This window comes from Archocentrus centrarchus, chromosome 24 (genome assembly GCF_007364275.1).
Source record: "Archocentrus centrarchus isolate MPI-CPG fArcCen1 chromosome 24, fArcCen1, whole genome shotgun sequence".
Taxonomy (NCBI): domain Eukaryota; kingdom Metazoa; phylum Chordata; class Actinopteri; order Cichliformes; family Cichlidae; genus Archocentrus; species Archocentrus centrarchus.
In genome coordinates, this window is record NC_044369.1 from 11,558,726 (window position 1) to 11,583,582 (window position 24,857).

Below are 24,857 nucleotides of genomic sequence, written 5' to 3' on the forward strand. Positions count from 1 at the left end.
AAGACTTTCAAAAACCTGACCTCTGACCTTGAGGTTTGAGATTCAAACTCATGCAAGGCAGATGCATCTATGGTATCAATTTCAAAATCCCAGGTCACATCATCGTTCTCAAGTTATCCTGTTCAAAGTTGAAAGCTGGCCGCCCACCCGACAGGGTGATGACAATACCCCATCAGCCTTTTTAGGCTGAGGGGTAAAAAGTATTGGTCCCACCACTGTGGAACCCTGTGAATAATTCTGTGTAAAGGCTCTCCATTTGGAATGTATCAGATAGATATGATTCAAATCATTGCAGCACATTTCCTTTAATACCAACAGTGTGTTCTAATCCCTGTAGTAAAGTATTGTGGTCAACAGGACAGGTGCAGAAATAAGTCCACTGTCAGAGGCCGTAAGATGATAATTTCGTCACCCTCTCAAAATAATGGCTTGAGTCATTTTTTAACGAAAATTCTATTTTTTCCTAAATCATATTTTTGATATATTTGATTCCTTTTTTGTCTTTTCTGAAAAACCTGAAAAAAAAATGACTTGGGCCATTATTTTAAGAGGGTGATGATTTGTAACTTTCACTAATTCTGTTTTTGTGCTATGACTCACTAAATCCTGACTGAAACTCTTCACATAAACTACTCATCTGCAGATGTTTTCCATCTCCTCTTTCAAGATTTTTTTTTAAAATAAAATGAAGGTTAGAAACCAGCTTATAATTGTGACAGCTGGGTCAAGAAAAGGCTTTTTAAGCAATGGTTTAATTACCACCTTAAAAGCCTGTGGTACGTAGCCTGTTATAAGGGAGTGGAAACAGGAAAGGACAGGACTCTTGAATTTTATATGTACTCGTCACATCAAGTATCTTGAGAATCTGGAGTGTAGACATTTTTTTTTTTACCAAAATAGGTGTTGTCCAAGAACTCTTTGGTAGTCTGATATTACTAGCTTCTTTTCAGTCCACTCTGATCCAATAAAAACAACAGAAACATTACTGCAAAACAGTTCATAGTATTAAGTTATTATTTTAATATTAATCCAGTTACCAGAGGAAATAGAATGATAAAAACAAGGTACCAGTTACATTGCATTTCCCTTGTATGCATTCTGTTCTGCAAACTGACCCCTGGGTCTACAGTATCTTCACATCATATGTGACAGCAATGAGGCATCAGAATCATCCATTCACTGTTCCTCCAAACATTCACATCAAAGCAGTCCTTTTACAAAAGTACACATCTAACAAGTTGGCTTGAAAAAAGTGATTTAAGATATATATTTATATATTTACATGTTTTTTTTGCCCAAAGTTTAAAACATTAAGTAAAACATAATGTGGAAAAAAATCTAAAATAATCCACAGCAGCATCTGATTCTTTTAGGACCCAAAATGTTGTTTACCTCAGTGAACTGATGCTAGCCTCTGTTAATATACCTTAAAGTAAATGAAACTATAACTCCATCATAAGACACATAAAGGCCTCTGCTCTCCAACATAAAAGACTGTGAGATAAACATCTGGCTGCAGCGACTGAAGGATAACCCAACAAATAGCATCATCAGCCTGAATAAAGTTAAAAAAAGGGACAATACCATTAATGCTCGAGAAACAATGCTTAGCCATTAAACATTTTTCACGGTCACAAAAACCCTAAACTGGCTGCATGACCCTCATATGGAGGTTTAAGAAGAAAATAGTAAAGAGCTGAAGAGGCAGTTTGCAGGCACTCAAAGCTTCTCTGACCTGACAAATCACATAGACCCCTTGGGGATCCTTGGTGTAGGACTTAAAACTGCAGAATCCCTTTCTGTACCGTTGCTAACAAAAAAAAAAAAAAAAAGAATAGAACAGTAAAAACAAAAATAAAGAAAGATGCACACAAAAAGACAAATAGCACCACAGAAAACGTGGTCTTAGTTCCCAGTTTGGTGTGACTTTGGAGTGCTACACCTTCTGTGCGAGCGGCTGTACTGCCCGCCGACCTGACTTCATGCGGCTACGTGCATACACGCGTAGGAAAAGTGCCAGGAAGACTATAGCGACACCAAAGCCACCTATTAAGGTAACAGTGTGACCATAAAGGAAACACGAGAGGAGAATGGCAAAAGCCTGTCGCAGGGTCATAATGATGGTGAAGATGGCAGCACCAAACTGGTTGATAGTGTAGAAAATGAATAGCTGGCCACATGCCGAGCACACGGACAGCAACACCGCATGAAAGGCAAACTCAGAGTGACGGGTCATGAAGCCCAGCGACTCAAAGAAGGCACCCTGCTCCAGCAGCGAACCGACGGTGAAGAGACAGGAGAACAGGTTGACTCCAAACATCATCTGCACAGATGACATCTTGTACTTGAACAGGTTGTCCTGCCAGTTGGAGGTAAAGCTGTCGAAGACGATGTAGCCGATGAGGATGATGACCCCGCTGAAAGTGGTGACGGTGGATGGATGCTTGCTGGTCGTGCTGGAGAGCAGAAACATGCTGACGCCGACTGAGATCAGAACAGCAGTGAAGTACTCCCAGTATTCGTAGCTTTTACGCGAGACAATCTTGCCCATGAGCATGACAGGAATGACTTTGGAGGCCTTGGCCAAGACTTGAGTGGGGAAACTGATGTACTTGAGGGCTTCATACTGGCACCAGCTGCTCAGAATGTTGGAGAGCGAGGCAAAAGAGTACTTGTACATGGGTGCTCCATGGCGAGGTTGCTTGAACAAGATGCACCAGAGGCCCGACACAGTCAGAGCAAGGATACGGTTCATGAAGACCAAGAACTGCGAATCCTTGAATTTCTCACCCTCCTCCTCTGGAGTCGTGGCTCCGTATGAACGAGTCATCACCCTCTCCTGGAGGACTCCCCATGTCAGATATGAAGCCTAAGATTTAAAAAAAAAAAAAAAAAAAAGAAGTTTATTCTTGACACTGAGTTATTACTGAGTTTATTTTATTAAATAACAGTATTAAATGAATTTTGTTGGGTGGTTCAGCATTCTTTTGGGTATTTTTATGTTACTGTAAATTCAGACTTACTGCAAGTCTGTTCTAATATACCACTCATGACATTTGCACACTGTCTGCTTTTAATGATGTGTTACTTTAACACTGTATTTAAAACGAAATAAAACTAATACTTCCCACACTTTAAGTAGGTATCTTCATTCTGGCCGCATTGAAGTGGATACTTTCAGCTTACTCTGACTGCTATAGAGTGAGAACTGCAACTTTTGACCCCAATTTCTGACAGTGTAGGTTTGAAAGCAGGAATTACACTACTACACCAACCCCCAATAATCAGTCATTCTTGTGGCAACCAGTTATATTTAGTGCAATCAGGTAGCCTTCAAACACTTTACTTTTTCACATTTAACTTTGTTACAGCCAAATGCTGAAACAGATTAAATCCCTAATTTTCCCCATTATAAATGCCTATATAGAGACAGAAAAAAACTGAAGTATTCAAACATTACTAAATACTTAGCTAAAGCATTTTGGGCATCTTTGCTATTACATTTTGAACAACTTTTGGATATTTTCTGCCATTCTTAGCTGTAGATCATCTAACAGTTGCCTCAAGGCGCTTCATATTCTAAGGAAAGACCATACAATAATTACAGAGAAAACCCAACAATCAAAACAACCCCCTATGAGCAATCACTTGGTGACAGGACAAACTCTTAACAGGAAGAAACCTCCGGCAGAACTAGGCTCAGGCTTTTAGGACAGCCTGATAGTAATGAATTACAATAGTCCACCCTAGAAGTAATAAATGCATGCATTAGCTTTTCAGCATCATGTTTCCAATTTTAGAGATATTGCAGAAATGCAAGAAAGCAGTCCTACATATTTGTTTAAGATGTCCATTGAAGGACATATCCTGGTGAAAAATGACTCCTCATAGTGTTACTGGAGGCAAAGACAATGCAATCCAAAAGATTTGTATGGCCAAGTGCAATAACTTCAGTTTTATCTGAATTTAGAAGCAGGAAATTAGAGGTCATCCAGGCCTTTATGGCTTTAAGACATTCCTGCAGTTTAACTAATTGATGTGTGTCATCTGGCTTCATGGATAGATAAATCTGGGTATCATCGGCATAACAACGAAACTGTATGCAATGCTTTCTACTAATACTACCAAAGGGAAGCATGTATAGTGTAAACAGATATGGTCCTAGCCCAGAACTCTGTGGAACTCCATAATTAACCTTAGAGTGTCAAAAAGGTTGGAGATTGCCCTATAATTAGCTAAGACAGCTGGGTCAAGTAATGGCTTTTTAAGTAATGGTTTAATTATTGCCACCTTAAAAGCCTGTGGTACATAGCCAGTGAAATAAAAATAGCTTGGTCATATTTAAGAACGAAGCAAAAATTAATGGTAAGAATGGGGCCTAAAAGACCTGTTGATGGTTTGGAGGAAGTAACTACTGAAGTTAACTCAGAAAGATCAATCAGAGTGAAAGCGTCTAAATAAATATCAGCAGTACTGAAAGTAGATGTAAACAAAGATACATCTGTGAGATAGTTATGAGTAAAAAATTTTTTTATGACTAATATTTAAAATTGTATTTGTGAAGAAATTCATGAAGTCATTACTAGTTAAAGTTAAAGGAATACTCAGTTCAAAGTTTTTTTTCTTCAATCAGTGATGAATAGTAAGATGTCCTAGCTTTACGGAGGGCTTTTTAAAAAAAATAGAGTAACAAACTCTTTTTTCCAGGCTAAATGAGCATCTTCTAAATTAGTGAGACACCATTTCGTCTCCAGCTTATGGGTTATCTGCTTTAAGCTGTGCATTTGTGAGTTATACCATGGAGTAAAACACTTCTGATCTGAAGCTTTCTTTTTCAGAGGAGCCACAGTATCCAGAGTCGTACGCAATAAAAATGTAAAACTACTGACAAGATAATCTACCTCTGTGGGAGTAGAGTTTAGGTAGCTGCTCCGCAGCACATGGCACTGAAGAGGACAATAATGGGGGAATTATATCCTTGAACTTAGTTACAGCACTTTCAGAAAGACTTCTACTGTAATAAAATTTATTTCCTACTGCTGTGTAATCCATTAAAATAAATGGAAATGTTATGAAGAAATGCTCAGACAGGAGCGGGTTTTCAGAAAATACTGTTAAGTCTTCAGTTTCTATGCCATATGTCAGAACAAGATCCAGAGTGTGATTAAAGTGGTGGGTGGACTCATTTACATTTTGAGAGAAAATGGGGACTGTCAGACATTTCAGGCCTCTCCAGAGATATTTGTTTGTGTTTAAGGTGGCAATCTGGCCATATCACTCAAGAACACTCAGAAGTCCCAAAACTGCTCCAGTGCTGTCCTAACTATGAGATCTGAGTTACTGGCCCTCACTTATTATTAGTGCATACACATTAATCTGTCTGTAAATTGCACAAATCACTGATTTATCAATAATTTTGTACCTGAATTTGTTCATACTTTATGAACAAATTTAGAAGTCTGGTCATGTGTATGATTAAATGACAGCAAGCTTGTCTTAATAATAATAAAGCACTTGCTTCCTCCTCGGACACTATTGTTTAAGTTTCTCCAGTCACTTTGTTCTTTTTTGCTTTACTGGCCCAGGCTTCTCTCTTACATTGTCACCACTCTCTCCACTTCACCTCCACATAAATGTGTTTCCTTATATAAAGAAAAAGGGGTGACTGAATGCAGACATTATGCAGATTATAGACAGCAAGCACAAAAGTCTGTTGATTTAGAATAAGTTTGATTTACTAACATACGCTTGGCAGTCAGGACAAAATTGGTCAGTTTTCATGTCATAAATCTGATGGTGATATTGTGCGTGAACTTGATTTTTGCACAGGATAAATAAATGAGGGCCACTGTCATGTTGGAAGGTGAACCTTGAGCTCAGTCTGAGGTGCTGAATGCTCTGTAGCAGGTTTTCTCTTTGATGTTCAGTTTTCCCTGAAACTGTGATTGATCTCCCTCTCTGTGACACTGAAAACCACTGCCACAGCATGAATCTGCTGCCACCCGGCTTCACTGATGGGGCGGTACTGCGGTACTGTGCAGGTGATGAGCAGGGCCTGGTTTCTCCAGACTTAGAATTGAGGCCAAACATTTCAATCTTGATTTTTTTTCAGACTAGAAACTTCTCACAATTTAGAGTCCTTCAAGTGCTCTTTTGAAAACCTGAAGTGATGTTATGTGCCTTTCACTAAAGAGGAACCTGTTGGAAGCTCAGATACATAGGGTGCTGAAGTGCCAGTTGTCATTCTGTACATTTTTGTGACTTTGCCAGAGTGACCAACATGCTCTCAGTCACCACTCATTCCAAAAATCTGCTCAGGAACACAGCTCTTGAAAGAGACTCAATTTCTTCTATTTAAAAATAGGAAACATCCTGTTTCTTCTTTCTTATCTGAGCTGTCACTGGGCGAGGGAACACAGAGACAGACAACCATTCACACCTACAGCTAACTTAGAATCACCAGTTAACCTAACAAGCATGTCTTTAGATGTGAGAGCAAGACACAGGTGCAGGGTTACCACTGGTTACCACTTTTTTTAATTCAATATTTTTTTTGTTAATTTTACAACCTACACACCTTGTAAGTAATTTGCATGGATTAATACATTTTTTGGATGGGAAGATTATTAGCATATGTTTTTAATGAATAAAGGTTTTGAGAAGATACCACACCTGAAGTCCGGCAGCACAAAAGATCAACTTGAGTGCCTGTTTGAGTGATGCACCCGAATCAGGCTCATTCCTGCTTCCTGTAGACACATCATCCAACAGACTGGTCTTGCCCTCGTTTCCAAACACACAGGTCTTTATGAGAGGATAGCAAATCCCACTACCTAAACAAAAGAGAGAAAGATAAATGAGAAACAAGTTTCAATTACTCAGCTGTCGTGCATTTAATAATAAGAAGGCAGAATCTCGTAAGCCCAAACCTGTTTCTACATAATTGGTGCGCTTGAAATAGCTAATGAGGAGGTAGCCAGGGATGATGATGGTGGAGTATCCCAGCATGTTGACGAGAAAGCGGAAGAGCCAGACATCGTGCCAGCCATCCAGCAGCGAAGGCTCTTCTGCAGCCACAGCGGAAGGGAACAGGAGCAACACGAGTGCAGGCCAAACCCTATAGGGTGACATAACATGGACCATCAGGCTACATAACAGAAACAGCATCATTCTAAGTGTGACATTGTCTGTTTCCTGGCAATTTCAGCTTACACATAAACAATACAGTTTACATTACTTTCCATTATATCAAGGCTGATAAGTATGAAACGAACTTAATTAAAAGGTTGTTTGTGTCAGCTAAATTAAATAGCTGAAATAAAACCTAATTTGTGAGCACTTCAGCTGGATTTCACAATGTCATTTCCTTATCACTCACTTCACTAAAATCTAACCAATCCTCTATGAGGAGTAGCGATTCTTGTGAAAATGGAAACTGTAAAACAACAAATGTGAACTTGCCCTTGAGCACATTTTGATGTAAGACCCATTGGGTGATCACCGTGTGTAGGTTTGATTAAACTTTGACAGATACTGTAGGAGAAGTAACAATTCTTGTGAACTTTTAACGGACGCCTTACTGTGACATAAGCTCCATCAGCCGGATGAGCTTACAGCCACTTTAAACTTTTCACAGATCCTACACTTCTCTTAATGCAACTTGATATCTTTCATTAGATTCATTCCTGATCGGCCCTCCTTCTACATTAGGGAACTGCTTCAACCCCATTCTCCAAATTGGATTATCAGGCCCTCAGTCAGGGGCCTTCTACTGAAAATTGAAGGGGATTCTGCTTTCCAAACCTCAGCTCCAAAACTATAGAACAGCTTACTGCTCTCTCTCTTCGCACCACTGACTCTGTGGCATCCTTTAAAAAGCAGCTTACCAGACTGTTCTTTGTCCCGAAAAGCACTATAAACTTTACTTATGGTCTTTCAAACTTAGTTTGTAGCCTTTCAAAAAATGGTTTAAATGCATAACTAGGATAGCTCTCCCAGAAAACCTCCTCCAGAGTCACAAAATGAACCTTACAACTGTTTTACAAGCTAAATAATAATGAAGCATCACACATAGCATAATCTAGCAATAGGTACAGCGTGTGGGCACTGGGGGATATGGAATCAGTTAAAACAACCAAGTTGTTAACCGAGCCCTGAAGAAATTAGTTGAGCTTCATCGCCCATTCCCACAAACACCTTAAGTGTTACAGATGACTGTGGTGAAACTCAAGATTCCTATGAAAAGGTGTGTTCCTTGCTGACAGGGCACTGAGATGTATCCCATTTGGAGTGAGCAGGGCCTCCTCCCAGGAGGGCCTGTGAGCCTGGCTAACAGAGAGCTTCTTTGTGTGGGGACTCTGCAGCGCCCTGGTCAGCCAATAGCCCACTGCTGCAAGACCTGGGCTCTTAACAAGAAGCTTATTACATGGAGGAATGCACTGTGCTGACTGGGAAAGCCAATCTACAGGCTGCTATTCCACGGACACACAGAGAGAGAGCCAGTAGGAGAAAATGAGCACTTGTCATAGACTGGTGTGTGCATATATGACAGCAGATAATGTGCACTGCAACTGGAGCAACAGGCCTTCGTTACACAATGATGCAACTGTTGCTCCCAAGTTGCTGGAGGGGGTGGTGTGGCTGTAGGGAAAGTAAACACATAAGTGCAGACTGAAAAAACACTAGTTTGCAACAGTTCCTAAGATCTGTTGAGCCATTTTTCCAATATTTGATAGGATTTATTAAACACGTAACACATGCATACGTTAATAACGATCATTCTTGGCTTAGTTAAATTTATAACCAATCTGATGGCGTGGCAGCAGTAGATTAAGTTATGAAATATATTTTCCTGCAGACAGACACACCCACTATCGAATAAACAGCCTATACGGAAATAACGGACTCTATCTATAAAACTGAACCAAGGCATTTCTGGTAAAAGCTGCCAAATAAAATGCGTTTAGGTCGGACCTGTAGTAGTTCTGGGTTTGCTAAATTAGTGTAACCCAACACCGGGTCCGCACTCCTGAACGATAAGTAACGGTCACGACGAGCGGGACGAGCCCACACCTCAAACTCATCTTCAGAATGACACATTTTCCCAGTTAGCTCCTCTTGTGTCTGAAAATGTTACCTCCGCGAGAAAGAAGGCATTTTTCCCGCACTCCGTGGCCGACACCCGGCGCCGCACACACGCCGACGGAATCAAGAGGCCCCGCTGTGACACACCATGAAGCCGCGTGGATCCAACAGGTTAAAAAAATGTCTAAATAATAAGGTGCTTATGTTCTTTCAGGCTAGCCGCGTTTAGCTGTGAGGTCTTCGACTTGTCCTTAATAGCCGATGTGCCCACTTAAGCAGGAAAGGCCCCCTCCTCTTTACTCAGCAGCATCACCAAAGGCTGCGGGAGAGCGACACCAGCGCCTTCCGGCTGCGCGACCCCTGTCGGTGTGGAGGAGGAACTGCAATGCAAACAATGCGTTTCATACACTGTACAAGGGAGAGGGTTTCATTTACTGCACAAAGGTAATTCAAGAGCTGTTGGGCAAAAGTGCGTGCAGACAGGGGGCATCGGAGGGAACTAATGCCATTAGACTTGAGTATTCTTTCTTTCCCAATCCTCTCCACCACTGGATGGACGGAGACAGCAGTGGAAGTACATTTAGTCATTCATTTTAAAGATGGACTTGCTTAAGATTTTTCATATTTTAAAATTCATTATGCTGTATAAATATAGACAAAGCCACTCAGTAGTATATAAATAATCAGAAACAATTACCAGCTGCAAAATTAAAGTAATATACACATTAATTTAACTTTAACCTTCTTATTCCATTTTATATATTTAACAATAGGCAATAGCTCATTTCTTGTATCTTAACGTATTTCCTGCAAATAAGAAATCATCACTATAACCTGTGACTCAGTGTTACAGATCAAAGATCTGAAGAGCTCTGGACTCCAGAAACACAGATAAAGTATAAAGAACAACACAATCACTAGATCAGCAGGTTTCAGCTTGTGGCCCAGAGAACTAAAAAGTCTGCTCAATGCATCTTTGAAGGAGGTTCAGCTGTGCTGGAAAGCCAACTCTGCTTATGCATGAGGCATCCCAAACGAGACCCGCCTCTGCCAGTTAAACAATCAACATGTGCGCAGTAAAGCAAATAATAACATGATACGCTTAATGACGATGACTCCCTTCACGCCACTGAGTGAGCATCTAAATGGACTCCTGTCATTGTTGCTGCAAAGCACATCTGAGCTGTTTCTGCAGTGACACCACAGAACCTGCCCCACCCCAGACTAATGTCTAAAACAGGTTAACAGTCAGGAAATCTATTTATCTTCACACAAGGAATGTGAGCACTTGTTCCACTACACCTTTTAGGTAATAAATACTCTAAAGTTTGTCTTGCCTTTGCTTCCTCCTGGCTACAAATGAGAACAAAAACATTCCATAATAAAAAATAAAAATCAACACTGCAGTTAATGGCTAACTAAGCCAAGATATTACAGTAAAATTGCAGTGCAAGATACCAGATAGTAACAGCTGATCTATTTCATTTAATAATAACCCATGTGAGCTATATTTTGCCATTCCCTAGCTTCACTAGACTTATAGAGGGTGGGGCTCTGCAAGAATGGAAATTCCAGCATTCAAGTAGGAATTATGTTATTTCCAGGAGTATTAAAGTCAGACTTGATGAGAAAATTGATTTGCCATTTCAAGCGTATTACACAGACTATAATCATAGTTGTTTTTGCTTGAGAAGGAACCTCTTGGATGGAATACATGAATACACCTTTTTTTTTTTTTTTTTAAATCTTTTGCAACACTTTACTGTATATAACACTGCAGTATCAGCTTTCCAGACTGCACTTGAATAGGGAAGTAGGCTGGTATAGTTTCATAACTCTGTTCTAGTTCTGACCACAGAGGTTTGACAGTTTGGTAGCTGTTGCCTTAAGTTCTGTTTGTGCATATGCAACATAACTGTGTCATCTATATGGAAATGTTAGATAAACCAGTAACATTAACTGTTGTATACCATTTAACACTTAAGCTAGACTTTCAGCCACAAAGCTAATTCGACCTGGAAAGCTAAAGATAAATCTGCTGCCGTGAAAAAAAACACACAACACTTTACCTGGTCAAAGGAAAGTCATTTTGTAATTACCAGGGAGTTACTCAGGTCAATATACCTGTATGAACATGAACTGAACCTGTTCTGAGGTGGATATGTGTTTGAAAAACAGATCCAGCCAACTGGAATTTCCATGGTTGCCCCAGCAGTCGTGTTGTAGGACCCATAAGGAAGAAGTCACTTACAGGAAAACACAAACAGATCTTGTTTCCAGTCAGCTGTTTTTTTCAAAGAAAAGGCCTTTGTCATTAGGAGCATTCCTGTAAACAAATAAACAAAAAAACTAAAAAAAAAAAACTAAAACAAGGCCACAATCCTTATTCCGTCATTTCACCTTTTACTTTCACTTATGTTGCAGGTAAAAATATCTCTGCGTCACCTGTCTCTGTACATGTTTTACATACTTGTGAGTTGTGGGACAGTTGAGTTTGTGCATGTGCACATATCAGATATAGAGTCATGGTAAAAAAAATAAAGTACACCCTCTTTCAATTCTAAGGTTTTAAAAATCAGGACATTAAAAAATATCCAGTTTTTAATCACGTTTTAAATGAGCTAAATATTACTTCTGATGAACAACATGACACTTTACACTGTGAAAAGCTAATTACACCCCATAGTTCAATAGCTTGTAGAACCATTTCATTTTCCATATGACTTTATCAGTATCTCACATTGCTGTGCAGGAATTTTCACCTGCTCTTCTTTACAATGTTGCTTCTGTTCATTGAGGTTTGTGGACATTCATTTACACACAACTCTCTTAAGGTTGCACCTCAGTATTTCAGTCAAGGTGAGGTCTGGACTTTGTTCGGTTCCAGCACATTCATTCTGTTCTTTATCAACCACTCATTGTAGATTTGCTGCTGTGCTTGGGATCATTGTCCTAATGCACGACCCAATTCAGCCAAGCTTTAGCTATCAGACAGATGGCCTCACGTTTGACTCTAGAATACTTTGGTATACAGAGGAGTTCATGTTAAACTCAACGACTGCGAGGTGTCCTGGTCCTGTGGCTGCACAAAAGCTCAAATTATCCTGCGATAATTTCTGATTTCTTTCTTCCTTGTTATTGTGAATGAATGAATGGTCCAGACCAGCAAACTGCCAAAACCTCTGCTTTTATTGAGTTGCTCTTGACTTGCTGATGATCAGTTACTAATTATTTATCAACACCTCGCTGATACTTACCCTCTTAATTCCTAAAGCACCAAGGCTGTATTTTTCACACACTGCTTCTGCACTTTGGCTAATAAATAATGACAGTGTAATATGCACATTCTGTAGTTCATCTGAAGCTGTATTCACCTGATTTTTAAGACCAAATTATTTTTATCATGTCCTGACAGAAATAGGAACCATGACTGTATTCACAATGAAAAAGACCACAGCATGCATGAATTTCCTGCCTTTTTATTACAAAATAAATGAACTGCTTACATCCTCCTGAAGGAAAAAAAAGTATCTTTCAATTTAACTTTTTTTAGTGACCACTACAGAGGCTATAAGGTCTCAGGAGGATATCAACTAGACAGGCCAGTGTAATTACAGAAGTGTTTCTGCAGATGAAAGCTAGTTTGAGATAAATAGTTTCACTATTTCAAGCAATAAACTTAAAAATCAAAAAGATGAAGCTGCATTTCATGTTACATATTCTTAACCATTTGTCACTTTTTTTTTTTTTTTTTTAAGCAAAAGCAGGGAGGAGAAAAGTTTGTCTTTGACTTACATTTTCCATTTAGCAAACTGAAATTTTATTTGTCCTTGCCTCTGATCACAGTCCTCCAAAAGTCTCTTTTTAGCCACTAAGGGAACGGCCATATTTTAAGAAAAATGCACATCATTTATAGCCACTGAAACCAGGTCAAAATAAAGAGGTAGATTTTTTGGGGGGCATTGAACAGGTTTAGAGACAGTTTGGTACTCACAGTGAGGTGGGTTTTTACAGCGGTGTACAAACAGAGGCACGCAAAAAAAAAAAAAGCAAAATAATCTAGCTTGCAAAACTGGTTCAATTAAGCAGAATTACTCTGTTCAATCAGAGGAAAATGAAATCTATGTTCTGGACATACTTATCTAGATATATAGGTATACTAATCAATGTCATCACTAAAATATAACTTTTTTTGTTTAAAAAAAAAAAAAAAAAAAAAAAAAAAAAAATCAGCTGCAGTAAAGCTCCAGACAACTGAAGGACTGTTGTTCAGCTCAAAACTTCACACCAACCAAGGACCTTCCAGAGATCTGGATGTCATCGAAAGGAAATAGAGCCAGAATCTGAAAGACAAGAACACAACAGGTCAGACTGACACAATCTGTAGCTCTCCTTTATGATCCTTAGTAAGTCTAGGAAAAACAAATAAACAAACAAAAACAATACTCCTGCAGATGACTTATTCCTACAACAAACTTTGGCAAAAACAGCAGAAACATCACAAAAAGTCTGACATTTTAGTCAATTTTCAACCACACCTTCTGAAACATCTATCCTTCGTGTCACAAAACCTTTAGCAGATGTCTTTCTATCAAACCCAGAAATGAGCATTTAGAGCACTAGAGGTCAAAAAAAAAAAAAAATTAAAAAATCAAGCCATGAATAGTGTTTGTCTGTAAGCCTCATACAAACTGCAGTAAACAAAGAAACAAACCAAATCAACTTCTGGTGTAACTTCAGTGCCTTTTAAAAGAGTACCAGTTCTCCTATCTGTATGCTTTGGTAGGTTATTTGGAACTACTGGCTTAGTGTTGTTCAGCGCCTTCTGCATTTTTATGTAAACCCATGATGTTGACATCAGAACACTGTTGGGGCCATAACATCTGTTGCAGATGGTATGGCTCCACTAAATGTTTGTTTTGACTCTGTGTCTGCACTGGGAGTTGGGGGGGTCACTGAGTTGCCTCCAACTTTTAAACCACTTCTCAAAGAGTAAATGAAGAATTAGTTCAGCCAGGCAGCAAGATGATGCTTGAGGGATTCGCTATAATAAGCTAAACAGTGTGTGTAAACCTCTGATATACAGTACCAGTCAAAAGTTTGGACCCACTCAGGTGGGTCCAGACCTTTAGTCACCACTAAAAGTCTACAAAATACACTTCTTTGTTCATTTTGGTTTTTAAACTGGATTTGAGAGCAGAAAACAAAAAAAAAAAAAAAAAAAAAAGCTCAGCGTCATCCTTTAAAATATGCACAGCGGTGCAGGCCAGCACTTAATATTTGCTTACATCGTCATTGCCATCAGCCAGATCCAGCGCCGTCTCATCCTCCATGTTTCGCAGCATTGTGTCGGCGCCATTCTGGCAGAGGAGGTTGGCGATGGTGGCATCCTGTCTCCCCACCGCGAGATGCAGGGGTGTGCAGCCATTAAACATGGCAGCATCCACATTGGCTCCCTTGCTGAGCAGCAGCTTCACAGATGTGATGTCACGCAGCTCGACTGCAAGGTGAAGAGGCGTTTTGCCGCTTGTTCCTTCCTACAAGGTAAGCAAATGGAGAAAAGTGATGAGAAAGTCCACAAAAATGGCAGAAATAATGATAAAATGTAAACAGTTTCATAGTTTTTATAATTTTACATTCTATAAATTGGCAAATAAAAAGTTGCCGTAACTTTCAATTAGAATAATGATAATTCAATACACCAGATGTGAGGCAGAGTGATATGTTGGGCTGCTGATTTAATCTAAGAGGAATGTCTGGGGTGGTTTCGGGGCTGCCATGTTCCCTTCCATCAATAGAAAGTTAAGAGTGGCTGGCCAGTCTGACCTAATCATATCTCCAATCTAATTATGTCTCACTGAATCCTGCAGGAAGCCCCGAGCTCAGCTCATATCACCATCAGCATTGCACAGGTGCAGCAGATTTATAGGCAGGAACAAAACATAAGTCTAGATGCGGTAAACACAGTTTTAAAGGGACAAATGTGACTATAAATGCTGATTCAGAACTCGATAGAACAAGCGCAGAAAGCCTTCTCAGGGGAAAAATAAATAATGATTGTTTTTGTAGAAGCAAAGCTGCAAACAGTTCATCCAGTCCTTCACCCTTTTAGCTTTCAATGTTATGAGTGGCAGACTGCAAGTGGAGCTGCACTGTTTGTGGTCATTTCAGACTGAATTACATGAGGGCAAAAAAAACGCTTTCTATATCCTATGGATTCAGCCTTTAAGTAAAGCCTAGTTACACAAATACAGTTCATATGATCCACTGACTAACCTGGATATTCAGGTCTGCTCCTTTTTTGATCAGGAGCTTCATAATTTCATGTTGCCTGTTCAGGGCAGCCAAGTGGAAACAGCCAAGACCTGCAAGTACACATGTTGTCTGAAATCTGCAATGTGGGGCTCATTTTTAGGTCAAAAATGAAATATGAAGATGCATATTTTATTTTTATTACAGACTGAGAGCAGAATATAGACAAAAACTGTATGGTTAAGACAAAAACCAAAACAAGCCCATCTGTACGATATGTGCACTAACTGTGTGCGTTATTTATTCTGCTACTGCTGTTTCTTCATTTCTAAAATAGTGGAAAATAAAAGGTTAAAGTGAGGAAATCCTCACACGTCCTTTAGGTGGACATTGAGGAATGATAAGCTCACTCACTACATTAAAGTCAAAAGGTCGTTTTACGTTTGGATGCACAATAAAACAAACAAACAAAAAAAAAAATTACATAATATAGGAAGTTCAGTTCCTTAGAACCCACTGACAATCACAAACAAAAAACACATTTAGTAGCACCAATAACTGCTGTGTTGTGGTGTTTTCCCCTCACCTCTCCAGTTCTGGGTCTCCAGGACCGGTGCCAACTTGCTGGGGGAAACGTCTCTAGTCATTTCGCTGGCGCACCCTATCTGCCCGTGCTGGCAGGCCACGTGGAGCGCAGTGTTCCCATCCTGGTCCTGCAGCTCTATGCTGGCCCCTTTATCCACTAGGCTCTGTACCACCTCTGTTAGGTTTAGGTAGGTAGCGAGGTGCAAAGGGCTCTGAGAATCAAAAAACAAAACAAACAAAAAAAACCCAAAAAAACAATTTAAATATAAAGCAATCAAAGCTGAATGTCTAAAAAATAAAAACACAACTCTCACAACACGTCAGAATTTCATATTTAAATTGAGATCTGAAAAGAGCTACTTAAATAACAAGTTGTAATAAATTTGATTAAGCAAAAAAATAATACAAAAAAACATTTACTAGCTGTCCATCGATTCATCTATCCAACAAAATATTGTCCACTATTTTCTCACATTTTCATATTTATTATTCCATACTGACTATAACAGATGATTGTGGTCTTAAGTATCTCTTTAGCCATAAACCCTGTCACTTCTGCTTCACAGCTGCAGTTTCCCTGCATTTCCAAGAATGCCCTTATGCTCATTTCTAACTCCACATTTTTATTTTTGGGCTTTATATGATTCACGGTTCTCTATTCATTGTTTACAGGGCCTTGGTGGAGCCCCTTAGTGCTCCCTCTGTTTGAAACAAGTCATTTAGCTCCCTTCACTGTGCCATTAAACTATCTTTAACTTGTCTGAGATTACCATATTAAGGATTATTTGAGGGGAAAAAAAAAAAAAAAAAATATAAAAAACACAGTCTGAAAAGGAGCATTTAGAGCAATCTGAAGCCTGAGATTTTGGCTCACAGGGATTACGGACCTCATTATTCCAAACACTGGGAATTTTTAATATACGCACCTACCGCTGAAGCAGTAGATATATAACAGAAAATAAGTAAATGTATAACAGTCCCGTTAAAAAAAACAAAACAAAAAAAACCCCCCAGAGAACAGGCCTGTACCTGTTGCATTCATCTGTTGGTTACAGGCACAAGTGAAGAAACGAGAAAACTCTTTCCAAGAAAGTGAATTTAATCTTCAATGCACAACAGGTAATGTGGTTACACTGCACTGTGGTTTACTGATATTACTGTAGGTGTAGAGTATGATAGCATTGCCTGTTTTTAATGGTTTTTGCAAATTTTTTAGGATTGTGTTGTGAGACTCAACTGTACCAATGCACCACACATTAAACCTGCAAAAATCTCTAATCCACTGATTTTCTTTCTTTTTTTTTTTTTTTAATCAGCATGGAAATGAAGACGCATTTTCATTTTAAAACCCTGAGTTGCAAATGAATTTCTTCTTGGTAATGTTGTCCAAATGTGAAATCATAGAATGACTACTAAGAGGAAATTAGGAAACCAAAAAGAGCCCAGCACAGAGATAACTGAGTCACTACATGAAGTGCTGAGTCTTAACTTCAGATGTTTCCTTCTGACAGTTTTGCAAGTTCAAGTCAAGTGTCTGATCGGACTTCTTGAAGGACTGGAACAACTTCTCCACCCACATCCACACAAGGATACACTCCACAGCTCCCTGTGGTTCTATTTCTACATGAAGTAGAGGAGGGGAGTTTCCATTCAAAGTCCCTTATGAGCTAATGCTGGAACCACCCACATTGACGTCCCTGAGTGAGGACGGACTGCAAATAAAGAGGAACAAGAGTTCTCTGGAAGTACAGAGATATAAATAAAGCCACCGCTTCCACAATCAAGGTACAGATGAGGAAGTATTTGTGGATTAAAAATTCCAGCAGAAGCAACTTGTAGGACCTGTTGCACCTACCTGGTATAAATTATTTTGGATGTCCAGGACCTCTCTTGGGAATATGTGTATCAAATCCTTAGCAAGCCATATGACCTCATGGATGACTGCTAAATGAAGGATTCTATGAGAGTGACAAAAAAAAAAAAGGAGAAGATTTTAATCGTTATGCCTGGAAAAATCTACAGTCCTACTTTATCTCAAAATCTCAAATGGGGCACCTTACTGCCCCCCCCTTCCAAAAAAAAAAAAAAAAGCAGTACTGTTCATTTCAATGTTGCATCACAATTTTCCTCAGTATTCATTTCAAGAGACTACCTCGAAATGTAACTTAGTGGGCTGAATGGCAAGACTGAGTCGATGGGGTATTAAGCAATATTAAAAATTCTAGACAGCACAGCAAACTGTTGGTGGTTTTAAAAAAAAATAAAAAAATCACCTGTGAGCAGATACAATCACACAGGCTTCACTTTAAACACTTAAAGCAAAAGACAAAACAAAACAAAAAGCACACCAACCTCAAAAACTGAGTGGGAAGTTGTAGCAAACAAATGTGTGCACAAAGCAGGAAATGGAACTGAGCATTAGTGCTTAATTTAGACTAAGAACAACACAGCGAGGGCCCCATCTGGAAAAAAGGGATCTTAACAGATTAAAATCAAAGTTCAAAGTTGTTTAAATTCTGTGAGATCAGGTTTTACATTAAAGGCTTGAACTAATGTTTTACTGCTGAATGATTTGTTGCAGCACTTACGGCTCAGTTAGTTTAGTAGTGAGACGATCTTCTTTCAGAGTAAATGTCATTTAACCAAAAGCTGGATGCTGCAGGGTGCTTCAGATGCAGACAGAGTGGGATCAAAAGTTCCCACAGTGTCTCACCACACAATCAGCTCTGAACACTTAATAATGGCACATTTCTACAAAGTAGTAAACAGCATGACATTTGATTTATCGATTTATTAAATGTTAAATGTGATCACTCTGCTTCAAATGCCCTGCACCTGCACAAATTAAAAATATCAGTTTAATTAACTATACTGCATCAGTTGCAATACTACAGGTGCTTTTTCTAAACTGGTCAGTTATTGAAATCTACTTTTTATACAAGCCATCGATCAATTTCTTTGCAGTTATTGAATAACAAAGTCACTTACTGCAAAAATAAATAAATAAATAAATAAATAAATAAATAATAATAATAATTTTATATATATATATATATATATATATATATATATATATATATAAGCATAATTTAAAAAACGTGACAAAAATATACTATGCTGAAAAATCATTTTGTGCATTTTCTAAAAGTTATTTAGTTTTTTTTTTTTTTTTTTTTTTTTTTTGCACTGAACTGGATATCTTTTGGCTGTTTGAGAAGAAGCAATGAAGAAACAGATGTGGGGCATTTTTCACTGTGAAGAAAATTCGACTGGCAAATTAATAGTTGCCTCCTACAAGGTGCACAGGTCCTTGTGTATTTCTGCAAATTTAAAATACTCATAAACTGTAGACAAACAGAGCAGCGTATGATTAAAACGTGTCAATCCATCACTTACGTACCCCAATAATGGTTCAAATGAATGGATATTGCAATCAGACGATAAATTTTTGTGATGCGTGAATGTCATTGCTGACAGACTGTGACATCTGCAGACTGATGGCTCTGCCATAAACCTGCCAGCAAACGTCTTTGTGTCAAAGGGACTTCCTGGTTTGAGTAAGACTTGAATGAATAAGAAAAAAAAAAAAATCCCACAGGGGAAAATTAGTGTTTGCATGATTCTCTGTCAGTCGAAGCAGCACACTGTGGTGTGTTTCAGGTGCTTTTTTTTCCCTCCACCAGGTATCTATAGTTAGGGTGTGAGAATGAAACCATGTGGCCCCAACAATCAGCAGGCGGAAATGAAAAGAGGTCAGAGACACAACAACATTTCTGCAGTGTGATGTGACTACATCGGGATCACACCGGCTGATGGTGGCTGCAGGACTCATTAACCAGTGCCGGTTAATGACACTGCAACTCTAGATGAGTGGGGCACACACAAGAAGGTCTGCAGGGGATGATAAGGCTGTGTGTGGAGGCTGAAGTGTTAAGATTGTGTGCACAAGTTTCACTGACTGAAACTGAGAAATGAAGAGCAGCAAGAAGCCGCTTTGTTACAGATGATCTTTTTAGAATGTCTGGGGGGTGGGGGGGATGATAGAAGCCTGTGAATGGAGCGAATGAAAATATGTGTACATACTGTCCTATCCTGATCAACAAGTTTCCTGGATCAAAAGCGGGCCACACAACTACCTCACAGCATGTGCTTTATCTGTGCTGCAGGGGGAAGTCCAGGCCTATCTGTTTCATTTCTGTTTTCTGACTCTCAGTGGAGACCGGCCACATTCACGACAAGGACAAAGTTCATTAAAAAAAAAAAAAAAAGTCTGCAGTATCACACGGTTATGAAATCCCCTTTAAAACCTGTATCACCATGGGAAAACAGTGCCTGAAATTTAGTGTGATTTACAGACTCCAGCTGCAGCAGAACTGCCATTAATGGGCATTTTAAGTTCATCAGCTGCAGCAGAATAGAGAAAGTGAGTAGCTGCTCAGATATTTACTCAAAATTAAATGGGCAACTATTTTGATAACCTTGACATTATTCTGTGCAATATTAGGAGCAGAAATGCCAAACATTCTCTAATTACAGGTCACCAATTATAACAATTTACTGCTTTTTTTCTTCTTGTTTTCATGTCATTTTGAACCTAACATTTCCAAATAAAACATCTTTGAGCATTTATACACCCACCCCTACAAATCAGGCAATGACTAGAATAAAAATTAGCCCCTATCAAAACTAAAAAGCTGCTGGGGTTAATGTAAATATGTAAAGTTAATGTAAATACCACTAGATAATTGAAATTGTAATACTAAAGAGTTGGTGTACCTTATTTGTAGGATCTTACTGACCATCTTAAGTGAGCATAAACAGCGTGAGTGACAAAACTCAAAGAGAAATTAAATGCAAAAAGACAAAAGTTTTGTTTGACCCACTAGTGTGCAGCAGCGTCCCTCCTAGCAAAGATTTTACCAAGCTAAGATTTTTTTTTTTTATGTAAATGTAATTAATAATAAATAAAAACCTACGTGTCTCCATCCTCTGTAATAGTTGTGAGCAAGTTCTCCTCCTGCTCCTCCTGCTCAGAGAGTTCAGAGCTCTGTACTGGCGCACTGCTGCTGGAAATCGTACAGACTTCCACTATGTCCGACAGACTCTCCACCGTGAGGGATGAGGAACCGTATGCTGAGTCCAGCCACTCCTCCCCGGTAGAAAACTTGTCCCTCGGTCCGCTTAGGTCGGTGCTCGTCTCCCGGGGTTCCTCCGACTTCAGCGTGCCGAGGGACGAGTCAATACCCGAGTCTGTGCGGTTATCGTCCAGCAAGTCATCTTTAGTACAGTCACGGCTCGCCATGGTAGCGCCGCTGCTGTGGCGGTGATGATGATGATGGCCTCGCTGGGTTTCCCCCTCCCGCCTTCCCCGAGGATTTAAAGGCTTCCCGCGGGCGCTGTAGCCGCTCGGTGATGAGCCCGGAAAGCCCGGTGACACCCGAGGTAACCGCCGCACCTTCTTCGTGAAACCAGAGGAATGAGCCGCTGCGTATCATGCCATTAACCGACAACAAAGTACCTCGTAGAAGAGGCGTTCAATTTTTAACGGTTTTATGCGTTTTAAAAAGTTTCGAAAACATGGCAGGTCACTCACAAATCGCTGAAACGTGTTTGAAACGAGGGAAAAACGGCTGCCCGTCGACTAAATATCCGGTAACTACATGAGCTCCAGGCGGAGAGCATATGAGCAATGAAAGCCGAGAAGGGGAAGAGCTGACATGTGAAAGGCAAAGCTGTTTTTGTCACGCGGGGGAATCCCCAGCGCGCGTGATCCGACGCACGCACACACACACACTCGCAAACGCGCGCAAGAAACGCAAACCTGGAGGGTCGGTTCTGAGAGCGGAAGTGGTTCGTGGTCTTCATAATAAAAGCATTCAATACAATGCCATAAATTGTTTTTCAAACTTTTAAATAGCTGATATTGCATACATTTTAAGCAGCCTTTATTGCCTTTTCATTTGTTGTACTTTATAAAAATAAATACAGTTCCAGGATTGGAACTGTATTTACTGGTATTTATTTTCAGGGGCATGTCCAGAGAGGGTCATGGGGTGACACCGCACCCGCCCCCCAGAAATATGCCTGCTTATCAATACATTACAATAACATACACCACTGTATAAGAACATAGGTAAGACCAGTGGTACAGTGTAACTTAGTATATATACTCAAGTACTTTAAAGAAGTTTTAATGCGCTTGTGCTTCAATTAGATATTGCTATACTTCATCATATTTTTGGATGCAAAATTGTACTTTTAAATCTCAGCTAATTATTTTGCACATTATAACATATGAATCCACAAATATATTAAGCTGTTGATTTACCAATTGATCTACCTCGCTATCCTCACCTATGGCCACGAGATCTGGGTAGTGATGGAAAAGATGAGATTGGGAATACAAGCGAAGGGTGGCTGGCCTCTCCCTTAGAGATAGGGTGAGAAGTTCAGTGATTTGGGAGGGGCTCAAAATAGAGTCTCTACTCCTCCACACTGAAAGGAGCCAGCAGAGGTGGTTCAGACATCTGAACTGGATGCCTCCTGGGCGAGGTGCTCCTGGCATGTCTTACCAGGAGTAGGCCCCAGGGTAGGCCCAGAACACTGAACAGATCATTGCTCTTGACTGGCCTGGGAACGCCTTGGTGTTCCCCGGGATGAGCTGGAGGAGGTAGCTAAGGAAAGCAAGGTCTGGACTTCTCTGCTTTGGCTGCTGCCTGACAAGAAGCAGAAGCTGGATCGATGGATATGCTACGGTATATTATATCGATAAAGCTACCCAGAAGTATCTAAGTAATTAAAGTAATTTCTAGTTGTAAAATTAAATAATATGCACATCAGCAATTATGATAAATTATTATAATGATTCTGAAAAGGACTATTCTGAATAAACTTTACTTTTACTTTAAGTGTACTTTGATGCCTCTCCTCACATTACTCAGTGAATACAGTAACTGTGGAAAAACCCCAACAGCCAAAGGGATGAGGAGGAGCACAACCAAAAGCTTTTCCACACCCTCTCCTTTTTTCTCCATCTCCCTCAATCTAAAAGCGAAGATGAGCTATTAGCTCCAGTTGCCCTCAAATGACGTCAATAAGCTTGTCATCCATTTCTGACTGTCAGTGTTGTCAGGACAATCCCGGGTTTTTGCAAAGTTTTAATGCACACCCGTCTCCATTCACATCGGCCAGTGTAAATTTGTGTCAGTTTGCCTCATTGCATACACTTTGTGTGTCCTTGTGCTGCACAAAAACTTCACCAGGCCTTAAATCTTCATAAATTGTTGCAAGTCTTTTTAGTGTTTGAGTCTGTGTGTATAATAATGGCAGAATGCAACCCTGGTGACACCCTTTGTGCCACAGTTTACCAGAAAGGCCATAAATACGTCAAAGGACGCAATAGCATCTGTGCAAGATGAAGTCATCAAACTTCACAGGTGTTCAGTACACATCAAAATAAATTTTGACCACAGGGGTCATCTGACCCACAAAAAGAAAAGAGGCCATTTTATTTTTATATATATTTGTAAGATGCCATATGAACCTTCATCTGGTGTACAAACATATAACAGGGGAGAACTATTACAATTATAGTATCAGCACAGTTTTGTTTATTTTTTTTTTATAAATACAGGTATGTGATCATTGCATCACACACCTTAAAAAAAAATCTGCAGGCTTGTTCATCAGCTGTGATTAGAAGCACTTATCATTGTGTCTGTGTCTGTCTATGGGAAGATTTTGTCAAAACAATCCCTCACAATGGTGCAAGGTGTACTCACGAAACCTTATTGATGTGCTTGGCTTCAAAACCACGGGGGAGTTCAAAGATAAGCCTGGTTCAGAGCACAGGCAAAAGTGGGAGTGATAATCTCTAGTTGGGATCTAAGTCTGACTTAAATACAAGCATCAAATCTCATGAATTTACTCATTCATAACACAACAAACATCCCACTGTGACACTTTGCGCTCTCCGGCTGCAGGCGCTCGGCACATGTGGCTTTTATTTTTAAAGTCCACAGCGGAAGTTTTGCTCCTCAGGCTTGTCACTGGTAGCAGCAATAAACCACAAGCACATTATTATTCATGGAGCTTTAGGCCTTTTTCTAAGAAGCTGCAAAAGCAGAGCTTGGTTTATATAAATCTTGTTTTGCTGTGTTTGAAAGTGATGAAGCATGAGACATGAGCAGATACTGATATGTGCTGAGGGGTTCTGTCTAGCAGCCGCTTACAGTGTCAGTCTGCACTTAGTCACATATAACTCCACAGTGTGTGTAGTTGTTTTGCATGCTTTTGTGTCACCTCTAGTCTCTCCCCACTGATACAGTGAAACAAATAGGGAAAATACTCAGAATGGTCCTTTTTTTGTAATCATATATTTTTCCTTTTCCTTTTTTAAGATGCTTCCTGTGGTTTGGCCTTTAGAGGGCTCACTTACACAGCTGCTTCTCTACTTTAAGGGTAAATACAGTCCACAATATAAAACAATATCGACTGTCAGAGAGAGAAGCATTTAGGGCTGTTAAGATGTGCCATCTGTTTTCATGTCCTCTACTCTCATGTTTATTTTTTTCGCTTTACGCCAGGAGTCCAGTCCAATGTCCATATTGTGGTCTATGATAAACACAGCTCTGTGCTCCAGGAACATACAGAAAAGGGTTCATGTTTAAATAGGACTGTGTGTAAAGAAAACAGGGCTAAATATTCAGTTTTACCTGCTTGGTGTTCTTGTTGTCTCTTCTCACACATGAAAAAAAACACATACTGTAAAATTATAACAGCGTGTTGGAGCAGTGCTGTCTTTTTGCCCTTTTCCCTTTAGTCACAGTATTAAATAAACCATATTTCACCTTAAACTGGAGCTTTTTTTTTAACTCATTTTTTGCCTGAAAGCTATATGTGGTGGAGTGACGAGATTGTATGCCTATATTGTTTGA

The 24,857-nt window shown here is 39.6% G+C and overlaps 2 protein-coding genes across 2 annotated transcripts; both read right to left on the bottom strand.

Annotated features, from left to right (window-relative positions):
• Nucleotides 1-1,000: 1,000 nt before the first annotated feature.
• Nucleotides 1,001-9,413, bottom strand: slc35b2 (solute carrier family 35 member B2). The gene is made up of 4 exons (XM_030721434.1): nt 9,137-9,413; nt 6,930-7,117; nt 6,673-6,833; nt 1,001-2,869 (listed from the first exon to the last, which is right to left on the bottom strand). Exons 1-4 carry the CDS (start codon nt 9,154-9,156, stop codon nt 1,937-1,939), a joined length of 1,302 nt encoding a protein of 433 aa, XP_030577294.1. The 5' UTR covers nt 9,157-9,413; the 3' UTR covers nt 1,001-1,936.
• Nucleotides 9,414-12,820: 3,407 nt separating this feature from the next.
• On the bottom strand, nt 12,821-21,755 carry nfkbie (nuclear factor of kappa light polypeptide gene enhancer in B-cells inhibitor, epsilon). Its single transcript, XM_030720817.1, has 6 exons — nt 20,898-21,755; nt 17,777-17,879; nt 15,923-16,133; nt 15,361-15,449; nt 14,373-14,621; nt 12,821-13,427 (listed from the first exon to the last, which is right to left on the bottom strand). Exons 1-6 carry the CDS (start codon nt 21,221-21,223, stop codon nt 13,359-13,361), a joined length of 1,047 nt encoding a protein of 348 aa, XP_030576677.1. The 5' UTR covers nt 21,224-21,755; the 3' UTR covers nt 12,821-13,358.
• Between the last annotated feature and the right edge of the window lie 3,102 nt (nt 21,756-24,857).